This window comes from Terrapene carolina, unplaced genomic scaffold, assembly GCF_002925995.2.
Source record: "Terrapene carolina triunguis isolate 2854851 unplaced genomic scaffold, T_m_triunguis-2.0 Scaffold212, whole genome shotgun sequence".
NCBI lineage: Eukaryota > Metazoa > Chordata > Testudines > Emydidae > Terrapene > Terrapene triunguis.
Genome location: NW_020664563.1, coordinates 361,586 through 375,358, shown reverse-complemented (window position 1 = coordinate 375,358; position 13,773 = coordinate 361,586). Strand labels below are relative to the sequence as shown.

General features: G+C 47.6%; 1 protein-coding gene across 1 annotated transcript in view; it reads right to left on the bottom strand.

The window, feature by feature from the left end:
- Positions 1-13,773, bottom strand: part of LOC112104982 (P-selectin-like) — a 50,903-nt gene that overhangs the window by 17,281 nt on the left and 19,849 nt on the right. The window contains exons 6-8 of the mRNA XM_029912441.1: positions 2,871-3,056; positions 810-995; positions 3-86 (exon numbers count right to left, since the gene is read on the bottom strand). Of these exons, the coding sequence (XP_029768301.1) occupies positions 3-86; positions 810-995; positions 2,871-3,056 (456 nt within the window). The remainder of the gene's footprint in view (positions 1-2; positions 87-809; positions 996-2,870; positions 3,057-13,773) is intronic.

Below are 13,773 nucleotides of genomic sequence, written 5' to 3'. Positions count from 1 at the left end.
GGTGGAGTTATACGTGAAGTCTCCATGCCAGTGAGTGCAGTTTAATCTGCCCCTTTCCAAAGCAGCCAGCACTGGGCACTTGACAGCTGGAATATTAATGGAAATTATATCCAGGAATGGATTGATCAGTTTAAATGATAAGGACATTAAGCAAATAATTCCAGAAGAATCCAATATAAAATGTAATCCTATTTCACATCCCTGTGTTACAATAACATGACTCAGGCTCATTTACTGAGGTTACATGTTCAAATCAGCACACATAAGGCGTCTCCACCAAACTAATGAACTCCTAATGAACACTGAATTTACTATCCCAAATGGCAGTTAGCCAAGACAGATATCCCCCTTTTTGACTTATTGAGACACTAAAGCAAATTTGCTTTTGGCCTTTAGGCTAAAATGCTATGCAGTCTCAGTTCCCAACCTAGTAGGTAAGACACTGTTTCCTACTCCTGTAGAAGCTTGTCTCAGTAACTACTAGGGCTGACGAGATATTGACCTTGCTACTGTAATTGCTAGAGATGGGTTGGTATAGGTACTCTGAAGACCTCCATTAGTCTGTACTGATTGCTCCACGACATCTGAACAGCTCACAGCACTGGAAATCCTGACCTTAGATTACATTATCACAGCAGCTACAGAGTTTCCTGTGAGTGTTCACAGGGGCTCTAAATCCTGTGTTTAACATTTCCTTGATTTGCTTTTCAGTTCTGTAAGTTCAGACAGTCTAAGGCCACAGTGCTTCCTACCACATGAGCAGAAGCAGCTTCCCAAGCCAGTCCTGCAGTGTATAGTCTGTACTGTACCTTCACAGCGCGGGGGACGCCCTTTCCATTGTCCCAGGGCCGTACACTCCAGTGTCTCCAATCCATTCCGCACAAACCCCGTCTCACAGGAAAAGGCACAGGTGGAGTTATACGTGAAGTCTCCATGCCAATGAGTACAGTTTAATCTGCCCCTGCCCGGGGAATCCAGCACTGGGCACTTGACAGCTGGAATAGCAAAGCAGAACTTTATAAGGAAAAATCTGGATGTGGCAGGGGATGGTCCTTTGTTGCTGTGAGGTGAAGTGCCAGGGGAATTAGCTAATGGGTGTGTGTGTGAAGTGCCATGGGAGCATGGGTACATGAGGTTAGGTATTGGGGGCAAAGGGTGCTGGGGGATGTGATGCCAGAGGCATCATGCTCCACATGACATTCCCATAAGCAAACTAGGGAAATGTAGTCTAGATTTAATTTCTAGAAGGTGGGTGCACAACCTCTTGAAAAACCACACTCAGAGAGTAGTTAAACTGGTTTGTGTCAAACTGGGAGGGCGTATCTAGTGGAGTGCCACAGGGGTCAGTCCTGGGTCCAGTACTATTCAATATTTTCATTAATGACTTGGAGAATAGAGTGGAGACGATGCTTATAAAATTTGCAGATGACACCAAGCTAGGAGGGAGTGCAAGCATTTTGGAGGACAGAATTAGAATTCAAAACTACCTTGTCAAATTGGAGAACTGGTCTGAAATCAACAAGATGAAATTCAGTAAAGACAAGAGCAAAGTACTTCACTTAGGAAAGAAAATTGAAATGCATAACTACAAAATGGGGAATAAGTGGCCAGGTGGTAGCATTGCTGAAAAGGGATTTTAGAGGATCACAGATTGAATATGAATCAACAATGTGATGCAGCTGCAAAAAAGGCTAATATCATTCTGGGGTGTACTAACAGGTGTGCTGTATGTAAGATATGGGAGATAAATGTCCCGCTTTACTCTGCACTGCTGAGGCCTCAGAAGGAGTACTGTGTGCAGTTCTGGGTGCCACACTTTAAGAAAGATGTGGACAAACTGGAGAGACTCCAGAGAAAAGCAACACAAATTATCAAATGTTTAGAAAACCTGGCCTCTGAGGAAAGGTTAAAAAAACTGGGCATATTTAATCTTGAGAAAAGAAGAGGGGGTATCTAATAACGGTCTTCAATTGTGTTAAGGGTTGTTATAAAGAAGACAGTGATCAATTGTTCTCCATGTCCACTGAAGATAGGAAAAGAAGTAATGGTCTTAATCTGCAGCAACAGCAATTTAGGTTAGATATTAGGAAAATTTTTCTAACAATAAGGATAGTTAAACTCTGAAACAGGTTACCAAGGGAGTTTGTGGAATCCCCATCAGTGGAGATTTTAAAGAATAGGTTGGACAAACACTTGTCAGGGATGGTCTAGTTTTACTTGGTCCTGCCTCAGTGCAGGGGGCTGGACTTGAAGACCTCTTGAGGTCCCTTCCAGCTCTACATTGCTATGTGTTAAGTGATGCATTGCTGCAGTTTTCAGACCCTGGGGGTGGCATGTCTTGGGCGCTGGGTGGAACAATGCTGTCTGGAATGAGGTGCTGGAGTGTTAATGCCTCAGGGGGATGAGGTGTTATCATGAGTTGAATGGCGAGAAGCTGGGGGTGTAGTGCCAGAGGGAGAACTGTCTGAAGGGAGGGTACCATGACAGGGACTGATGGTTACCGAATAAACAGGTTAGTGGGGTGCCAGGAGGCAGGTGTCTGGCTGTGTTTGGGGGAAGGTGACAGGAAGAGGAGCCAGGGGACAGTAGTGCCAGGGGTTGTGGGGCAGACAGTTGACACTGGTGTAAATGGCTGCCCAAGGGGCAGGGCAATGGCGACGAAGGTCCATTTTCTCCCTATTACACAGCTTTGCATTGCACGTGTGTCCCATATCGAAGGATCTAGTCCCCTGGCTCCCAAGCCATCATACGAAATAGCTCTCCTCCCCAGAATGGGCAGAGATCTGGGCTCCTATGGAAAGGATGTCTCGTATCACACCAGCTCCACCATGTATTCTCTGCACACCCCACAGTTAATGGTGTGTCTCTACCTTCACAGAGTGGGGGACGCACTGTCCATTGTCCCAGGGCTGTGCACGCCAGTGTCTCCGATCCATTCCGCACAAACCCCATCTCGCAGGAGAAGGTGCAGGTGGAGTTATACGTGAAGTCTCCATGCCAGTGAGTGCAGTTTAACCGGCCCCTGCCCGGGGTGGCCAGCACTGGGCACTTGACAGCTGCAGACAGTCAGAATACGAGCAAAGTAAGGACAGTCAATGTAAGGACCCGCTCTCGCTCTTGGTGGGGTCCTCTGTACACAGCTCTCAGCCCTCACAGCAGCCCCTTCCTTTCCCCCCCCCCCCCCGTGGAAATGGCAGAGCCAGGTTCAGGGATGGTGTCATGGTGGGGGGCAAAAGAGGGACGATAATTGAGCCAACTGCATGAGAGCTGTTTGTTTTGTGGGAGCTATATTGGCATAGTTGTGGGGAGCTAGGACAGGAATACTCGTGGCTGATGTAAATTCTGTGATTCTTTGTCAAGGCCTGAGCCTTGAATACCAAAGGTTGCTGCAGAACAGTGTATGGCCACATGGCTTGACTAGTGGGAAATGATGCACAAGTTGGATTGAGGTGTGTTAGCAGAGCTGGGATTGGGAGATACCCAAGACCAGAATAGCAGGGAGTGAGGCAGGATGTAGATCAGGATTGAGGTGCTTTTGCAGAGCTGTGTAACTCTCTTGAATTGCAAGAGTCCAGTGCTTCAGTCCTCCTCCCCCATGTCACCTGTCACAGACAATCAGTGAGTCTCAGTTACCTGTGAGGGCAACCACCAGGTGCAGCCATGACAGAGTTAGTGGGGAGCAGTTATAATAACATTCTCCTAAATTACCAGTAAACTGGCCTTCCAGCAACCTCTTTCCAGGCCTGGCTTCCATTGCCACCCACTTGGACCATGGCAACCAACCATTCCCACTGATGGGAGAAGTGCTGGCTCTGGGCTTCCAAGCAATGGCAATGAGGGGCACAGGGATAAACTCACTGCCTTCATTCTGTTATAAAAAGGCAGTCAGCAGCGAACCAGCTGAGCGGTGAACAGCGGAGGCTAACAGAGGGAGTTTGCCTGGGAGTTCGCCTGGGGAGAGTGCACTGAGGCTTTCATCTTACAGGCTTCTCTGAGTAGTTACTACAACAGCTGAGGAAGCTCTTAGAAGGAAGGAAATATGGATGGTGAGCGTTCAGCTGTTGTTACCTGCACAGGATGTGCCATGTTTGCCTTTCTTCCACAGGACAGAAGCGACTTTGTCTGTACAAAAGTGCAAGCTGGTCTCCGTATTGGAAGAGAAGGTTCGAGGTCTGGAGAAAAGAGTATCGACTCTGCGTTGCATAAGAGAAAATGAAGATTTCCTGGACAGACGTCAGGATATGCTTCTACAGGCACAACGTTATGAACAATCAGAGCAGGCTGCACAGCTGGGACAGAAGGATGGTGAAGAAATTTGGCAGTATGTGACTTCCAGTAGAAGGAAGAGGAGCGTCCATGTACCAGCAATGCAGATACAGGTGAGCAACTGTTTTCATGTTCTCTCCACAGGTACTAATGCGGAGAGTGGACTAGATGATACATCTGAGGGAAGGGAGCAGAAGGAGACTCCACCGATTGGAAGGCATGAGATGCACTGTCCTAGGGATGGGGGTTCCATGACCACTGCTCCCAAGAGAAGGAGGCAGGTGGTGGTGGTCGGGGACTCCCTCCTCAGGGGGACTGAGTCATCTATCTGCCACCCCGACCGGGAAAACCGAGAAGTGTGCTGCTTGCCAGGAGCTAGGATTTACGATGTGACGGAGAGACTGCCAAGACTCACCAAGCCCTCGGATCGCTACCCCTTCCTGCTTCTCCACGTGGGCACCAATGATACTGCCAAGAATGACCTTGAGCGGATCACTGCAGACTACGTGGCACTGGAAAGAAGGATAAAGGAGTTTGAGGCGCAAGTGGTGTTCTCGTCCATCCTCCCTGTGCAAGGAAAAGGCCCGGGTAGAGACGGTCGAATCGTGGAAGTCAACGAATGGCTACGCAGGTAGTGTCGGAGAGAAGGCTTTGTATTCTTTTACCAGGGATGGCGTTCCAAGAAGGAGGAGTGCTAGGCAGAGATGGGCTCCACCTAACAAAGATAGGGAAGAACAACTTCACAAGCAGGCTGGCTAACCTAGTGAGGGGGACTTTAAACTAGGTTCATCGGGGGAAGGAGACCAAAGCCCTGAGGTAAGTGAGGAAATGGGATACTGGGAGGAAGCACGAGCAGGAGAGAGCAAGAGGGGAGGACTCCTGTCTCATACTGAGAAAGTGGGACGATCGGCGAGTTATCTTAAGTGCCTATACACAAATGCAAGAAGCCTGGGAAACAAGCAGGGAGAACTGGAAGTCCTGGCACAGTCAAGGAACTATGATGTGATTGGAATAACAGAGACTTGGTGGGATAACTCACATGCCTGGAGTACTGTCATGGATGGATATAAACTGTTCAGGAAGGACAGGCAGGGCAGAAAAGGTGGGGGAGTTGCATTGTATGTAAGAGATCAGTATGACTGAAACTGCAGGAAAACCTGAGAATCTCTGGATTAAATTTAGAAGTCTGAGCAACAAGAGTGATGTCATGGTGGGAGTCTGCTATAGACCACCAGACCAGGGAATGAGGTGGACGGGGCTTTCTTCCGGCAACTAACAGAAGTTACTAGATCGCAGGCCCTGGTTCTCATGGGAGACTTCAATCACCATGTAGCGGGGTGGTCACCCGCTCCTGCCCTGAAGGGCTTAAAACAGCCAGGGAGAGGGCTGTGGCAGGGAAAAGCTGGACTGATTGGGGAAGCGGCTGCAGCTGGGCCATGCCCCAATCAGGCCCAGCTGGTCCCTATAAAAGGCTGTGAGCCAGAGGCCCAGGGCACTCTCCCTCTGCATTCAGAGAGAGAAGGGCCTGGCTGCAGGGAGCTAGAGACAGGGTACCTGAGTGGAGCAGGGCTGGGGAAAGGCAGAAGAGCTGGGGAGCTCCAGCCTGGAAAGCCCCAGGCTGCGGCCTAGCATAAGGCCAATAGGTACTGGGGGTTGCAGAGGGTAGCCCAGGGGTAGGCAAAAGCAGCAGGCCCAAACCCAACCTTGCCAATGATGAGTGGCTTATACTGCAGTCTGCCCTGCGGGGGCTAGTTGCTGACTGGCAGTGGCCTTATTCTGAGGCGAGGTGGGGATAGTGGGTGGGGGTTCCCTGGGGAGGGGAGACCCAAAGAGAAAGGGGTACTGCCAGGGGGCGGCACCCAGAGAAAGGGGCACCGGGGTCCTGGGAGGGACCCAGGCCAGCGGCAAGGCGGATCACCAGCCTGCAGAGGGCGCTCCAACAGCTGGATGAGCTAATTCCCAAGAAAACCAGCAGGAGGTGCCGCCGGGTGAGTCCGCGCACTGCTACACACCCTGATATCTGCTGGGAGAGCAATACAGCGGTGCACAGACAATCCAGGAAGTTTTTGGAAAGTGTAGGGGACAATTTCCTGGTGCAGGTGCTGGAGGAACCAACGAGGGGCAGAGCTCTTCTTGACCTGCTGCTCACAAACAGGGAAGAATTAGTAGGGGAAGCAAAAGTGGATGGGAACCTGGGAGGCAGTGACCATGAGATGGTCGAGTTCAGGATCCTGACACAAGGAAGAAAGGAGAGCAACAGAATATGGACCCTGGACTTCAGAAAAGCAGACTTTGACTCCCTCAGGGAACTGATGGGCAGGATACCCTGGGAGAATAACATGAGGGGCAAAGGAGTCCAGGAGAGCTGGCTGTATTTTAAAGAATCCTTATTGAGGTTGCAGGAAAAAAACATCCCGATGTGTAGAAAGAATAGTAAATATGGCAGGCGACCAGCTTGGCTTAACAGTGAAATCCTTGCTGATTTTAACACAAAAAAGAAGCTTACAAGAAGTGGAAAGATAGGGAGAACAGCCGCATTAACAACACTATAAAATGGGGGAGTTACACTTACTGACTATAGGAATAATGACTCCTTGCTAAATGCAGGAGGTAATAACAGGTTGGATTTTTTTTGGCCTGTTTTGATAGAGGATACTGCTGCACCTTGGGAAGGGGTTTTGCTGGGTTTAGGCGAATTTTAACGGGTTGGGCAGACCCAGTGCACCCAACCTGGTTGGCATGATCGGCTCAGAAGGCCCACAGGGAGGGAGAGACCTTAACCAGCAGTTTCTGTTGCAATGAGGAAGGGCTGGGGTCGGGTTTTTTTTGTAAATTGCCAGGACCTTATTGTGAGCGGGACCAGGCACGTTCAGATACACACCATCTGGGGTACAGCAGATTATACAATTTAATTTACACAGCAAGATTTTTCCCAAAAGGTTAACTGGTAAACAAGGACTGAGGAGGAAAACATGATAGACAGAGGACCGACAAAAACGGTCAGAGATAAAGAGACGGGATGGGACACAAGAACGTTGCCCACCCCTACCGCTTGTGGAGCGGCCAGGGTGGTAGGGACATTAACTTAGTTTTAATGTGGCGGTGATAGTGTTGGGTTTTATTTAAATTTTTATTTTTACTTTGTTTACAGGTGCTAATTTTGGCTTAATTTGTTTTTTGTGGGCAGACTGTGAGAACTGCTTTTCACAGCCTGTTTTTTATTCTATTTATTGTGTTCTGGTCGTGGCCTGGGTCCTCCATGGGCCACCGGGCTGCCTGATAAAGGCAATTTAATGGGCAGGATTTTCCTTAGGAGTAGGTTTAAGTTTGCCCAGGTAGGGTTATATTAGTGCATGACAGTTTTTAATTTTTCTTGGAATTTAACAGGGTCTTTTTTTTATTTTCGGAAATTTTTTTAATTAAATTATACAATTCTGTGGGAGACCAAGGTGCATGCACAGACACCAAGGTCTCCTGACCCGAAGTGCCAATGCCCGGGAATTGGCGCAAGGGGAACATTTTTTTAGTATGGGGAGATACTGTCTGAGGGATACTTAAGGTGCTTAATATTTTTTGCCCTTGGGGCCGGTGGGGGCTGGGCAGCAGCTTCCTGCCCAGTTCCGTCTGGGCGAGGTGCTCCAGCAGCTGCTTGCATAGGCTGTGCTGGAGCAGCAAACTGCCTGCGTTTTAGGAACAGGTTTATAAGATTGTTAGGAGGTGCAGAGGGGATACTCCGAAGGAGCTTTACCTTTTGAAGGGGTCTAGATGGATAGAGAGATATTTGCTGGCCAGCGGGGTTACGGAAAAGAGTTAATTTCCTTTTTGTTTTTTTTAGTTGGGTTTTAACCTTTTTTGGGAGTCCTTGGGACTCCCTACTTGAGATTTATGGCGCCGTTTTACTGTTTTCTTACACCAATAAAAATATGCATTAAACTGACCTTGTTTGACTTTGTTGGCAAGAAGTGCGCCTCTGAGGTGCACAATTTTGTCAAGGTCGAAGCTTTTTTCTAAGGGAAATTACAAATTTGGATTATCTTTGGTATACCAATTTCATTTTACTAGAAACTTGCAAGTAGAAGGACTATAATTTTTGTAAATATAAAACACTGGTGTGCCTTTTGGCGGGACGGCAGTTTCTTTGGACTTGCCAACCCCCATCTTTCTGGAGTTTTGTGGGATCTGAACTTGCTATTACCAACTGTGCGAATTAATTTCACAATTCCTAGGTTTCCGACCACGTGCCCCAAACCCACAATTTTTACCTTTTACAATTCTCAGCTTTCCGGCATACAACCGCCGAGGCAAGGCCTACAACCGAGGTCTACTTTGGTGGGGACTTCAACTTACACGTAACCACTTACCCGTGGCTTTTCCCGGGGAACCAAAACCAAAACAAAACAAGAAACAAGACAAAAACAAAAGGGCGTCAGGCATGTCTGGCAGCAAAAAGGTTCAGATCCAGCGTGCAACTTACCCAACCCTGAGCCTACGGGCAAATCCTCCACCAGAAACCCACGATAGAGATTTCAAAAGGTTTTTTACCTTTTAGATGGGCCCTGGATTTGGTGGGAGATTGCCCGCGGTCCTCTGGTCTGGGAAAGTCTTCTGTGGATCCCAGACGAGCCCCCAAATTGTTGTGGAAAATCGACCACACGATGGATTTTCGATCAGATCAGCCTGAGGCACCTTTATTGATTAATCAAACATGCATGCATGGGGGAGTCAGCCCAGGCAGCTGAACCCCCCCCCCCCCCCCGACGGATAAAATACGATAGCTTATATAGGATAAAACCACAAAATTACATATACTTTCTTAAAATTTTACATCCATATAAGGGATGAAGCAAAGCAAGTTTTTCTGTTTTCTTTTTAGTTTTACCCTTTGCGGTTTCTTGCTCTGTCACCGGGCAGCTATTAATTACAAACTGTTACTTCTGCTTCTATAGTTTTTTTTTTTCTACCCTTCTCCTTTTACCTTCCCCCTTCCCTCCAGGTCACACATACAGTTCACCTGACCCTACATACAGTTCAATTGACCAAAGTTTAGGCCTTAAACCATTTTTCCTCCACACTAGGGACTGAATGGCTAGGCAGCAGTTCTGCAGAAAAGGACCTAGGGGTTACAGTGGACGAGAAGCTGGATATAAGTCAACAGTGTGCCCTTGTTGCCAAGAAGGCTAACGGTATTTGGGGCTGTATAAGTAGGGGCATTGCCAGCAGATCGAGGGACGTGATCATTCCCCTCTATTTGGCATTGGTGAGGCCTCATCTGGAGTACTGTGTCCACTTTTGGGCCCCACACTACAAGAAGGATGTGGAAAAATTGGAAAGAGTCCAGCGGAGGGCAACAAAAATGATTAGGGGGCTGGAGCACATGACTTATGAGGAGAGGCTGAGGGTGGTGACGCACTGGAATGGGTTACCTAGGGAGGTGGTGGAATCTCCTTCCTTAGAGGTTTTTAAGGTCAGGCTTGACAAAGCCCTAGCTGGCATGATTTAGTTGGGAATTGGTACTGCTTTGAGCAGGGGGTTGGACTAGATGACCTCCTGAGGTCCCTTCCAACCCTGATATTCTATGATTCTAAGAAGCAATGGGCTTAAATTGCAGCAAGGGCGGTTTAGGTGGACATTAGGAAAAACCTCCTAACTGTCAGAGTGGTTAAGCACTGGAATAAATTGTCTAGGGAGGTGGTGGAATCTCCATCATTGGGGATTTTTAAGAGCAGGTTGGACAAACACCTGTCAGGGATGGTCTAGATCAGGGGTAGGCAAGCTATGGCACGCGTGCCAAAGGCGGCACGCAAGCTGATTTTCAGTGGCACTCACACTGCCCAGGTCCTGGCCACCGGTCCGGGGGGCTCTGCATTTTAATTTAATTTTAAATGAAGCTTCTTAAACATTTTAAAAACCTTATTTACTTTACATACAACAATAGTTTAGTTATATATTACAGACTTATAGAAAGAGACTTTCTAAAAACGTTAAAATGTATTACTGGCACACGAAACCTTAAATTAGAGTGAAGAAATGAAACTCGGCACACCACTTCTGAAAGGTTGCCAACCCCTCGTCTAGATAATCGTTAGTCCTGCCTTGAATGCAGGGGACTGGACTAAATGACCTTCTGAGGTCCCTTCCGGGTCTATGATTCTATGATTCAATCCCTACCCAGGAGCTAGTGCCCATTTCTATGCGTGGAGCCTGCAGCATTTTGGGATAGCCCCATGCTTGTCACAGCTGCCATGAACCCTAAGCTAATCCAGATGCAGCAGCAGTCGCATGGACAATGATGTCACCCACACTCAGGGCAATGGCCTCACAGCCCCAGCACTGATGGGAGCTGAACTCAGTCACTCAGCCACGGTGCCTCCTTCATGCACAGAAAGTTCCTACTCCTCACCCCCTCTGCTTTTTTGACATGTGCTTATTTCTAGTTTGCCTGTATCACTGTGTCTTTCTGATTGTCAGCTTTTCACAGGAGGGGCCATCTTCTATTCTACAAGTGTCCAACATGACAGAGTCCCAACTGGAGCCTTTAGGCCCGACTGGGAGGCAAATTGATAATAGTCAGAACAGGGACACCTACAGTTAAGGATGTCTAAATGTTTCCATTCTAACCCCTGGTTTTTCAGTTGCTCAGAATTTTCCAAAATTTTTGCTTATTGGGCTATTGCTTATCTGTGCAAAGATGAAATTTTGGGGAAAGATTAAGCCAAAACTAAGTTTTGATTATGAGAAATGTGAAGAAATGCACTTTTGCCAGTATAAAACAAAAATTCAGTGCAATGTTTTCTTTAACACCTCTGCAGGCTAAACACTTTGGGATAGACAGCTGAAATTTACAAGGGAACATTTATAACAGGGGAGAAATGTCTGTGAGAACTGGGTTGGATTTAGCTGGATTTAGTGACCTGTGACATTCACAGTGCAGTCATGTATCCCGGTTTTTACTGATAGCATTTAGAAACCAATATTTATAGTCTGTATGGCCAACTTAACTGTGCAGGCTGCATGCTCCCTAATGCTCCTATCTCACTCTGTGCTGCTGTCTCAGCTGTTCACTGAATAAGGAGCTCTAACAGGGGTCGGGGCATGTCACGGAGTCATTGGGCAATGCTCTGGAACTACTCCATATGAAGCCAGTCAGGACTCTGGGGGAGCATGCCTCCTTTCTCTGAGCATACTGTCACCGGGGCAAGAAGCTTACACAGCTTCGACTTTCCTGGATCTGACCTCGGAGCATTCAGCGTCTCCTTTCTCACCGGGCGCTTCCTGCAGCGAGTCCACCTGGGTGGGGCTCCTGGGGAAGCCAAAGGGCCCTGCACCCCAACCCTACTCTCAGCCAGCCATTAAAACAGAAGGTTTATTAGTCAACAGGAACACAGCGTAGAGCAGAACTTGTTAGCACAGAAAACAGTGACTTTCAGCCAAGTCCATCTTGGGGAGTCCTGGGCCAGATGCCCTGGACTCCCCTTCTTCCAGTCCCCCAAGCAGACTGCCAGCTTCCAGTGACTCAACCTCAGACACCCCTGTTGCTCCTCCTCCCTGTCTTTGTCTCGCTTCCCGGGCAAAGAGTCACCTGGTCGTCACCTGGTTACATCCCCCTCCTGGGTCTAAGGTTAGGAGGGGGACTGGACATAACATACATGCAGGCAGCTGGAGTAGCCTCACCTGCCCCAGAGGGTCTTAGCCAAAGTCAGACACTCCTATTCCCACCACCGAGGTATTGGTGCAGCACACAGGGAAACTGAGGCATACACAGTATTCATGCAAAACAGTAAAACTCACATAGGCTCAACAGTAAGACTCACATAGGCTCACATACAGCGTAACAAGGGGAAATCCCCACTTCGTCATAGGGCACACTCAGCAACGCAGGTTCTTGTCTTATTGAGTTGAGTGCTCATTTGGCAATGCAAGACTCCCCGGGAGGTGTCGTCTCACTGACCGTGAATGGTGCACAGGGCAAGGCATCCTGCAGGTACCAGCCAAAAAGTTCCAGACTGTGCAATTACTTTGTTCTTTAAAACAACAACTTGGGAAATTCCATCCCCAAAATGATGCTATGGGGACATTGAATTTGCACCACTAGGTGCTCAGAAGTTAAGAAATGCTGATGTTACACCTGCATGCACAACTTGGACTAGTCAGCTCCCCTTTGATCGTACATTGTGGTACAGTTTTCAGTTATGTGATCACATAATGCTTCTCTTATAAAACAATATAATATCACAGTCTTAGCTAGACACTTGGAGCATCTTTTAGTACCATGTATTGCTCTGTATATGGAGTCCATGAACATAATTTCAAAGTAAGATGCAGGGTGAAAGATGTGTTTCTGCAGTGCCCTTGCCATGCTGATTGCCTGCCATCCAATCCTACAGAAAATAAGGCACAGTGTCCTGCTGCTGAGCCCAGGTATCGTTCACTGTGCATCTTATACAAGGCACACTATAACCTGCAATCATTTGATATGATCTTTTATTGCATTCTTAGAGTAAAAGTACTGAACTGCAACACCTAAAGGAACTGCATCATTACAAACTTCAAAGGGTGCAATTAATGAATACATTTAATCCATGCAAAATATAACATTTAAGCCAAGCTAGAGAGAAAGAAGAATTCAGCTGTGGACAGATGTAGTTGTAAAAAGTTCAAGAGCCCTATTAGAAAAGGAGCAATGTGGCCTACTTCTGCAGAGGAGACCTGGGTTCCGCTGCTGGCCCATGGGGTGACCTTAAGTGAGCCACTTCCACTCTCTTTCTCAGTTACCCCATCTGTAGAATAGGGATAATGATACTGACCTGCTTTGTAAAGACCTTTGAGAGCTGCTGATGGGAAGTACTAGACAAGAGGTAGGTGTTTATTATCATTTAAAGGGTCAGGTTGAACAAGACATGTTCAGGGCTCATTTATTCCAATTGCCCACAGTTGAGAGCTCTTCATGATCAGGGCCAAAATGTGTCTTATCAAATGTGATTATTTAGTCAATAAAATTATTTGCTCTTTCCTATTAGGGCTCTTTTTATAGACACACCACTCCTGTGTCAGAGACCTTCTCCTTTCCCACCTTGACTTGTTCTGATCTGATGAAATGTTCTGGACCTAGCAATAGTCTGTCTGTCACCCTGCCAGTCTTTCAGAGGTAGGAATTACTCTACTGTCACATTAAAGAAACAAACTGCATAGAAAGGGCTACTTAATGATAGCATCAAGGAAAATGACAGACTATTGTAGCGTTCCAGATAGCCAGCAGGGGCAGCTCATTCAGTTCCACGAATGAGGTGGGTGGGATAAGACACACATCCATAACCTCACAGCTGCCAAATCCTCCAGTACGCACCTGCCCATGTCCCACTAGGCCTTCCGCCTGCCAGGAGGAATCCTCCTACTAGGTCAAGGGTGCTGCTTTCTCCCCTGGAAAATCTGGCTGCCCCATCAATGATGGCTTGTACTTTTAAATCCAAACACTCTGACTATTGTGAATGTCTGCAGCAGCAGAAACTC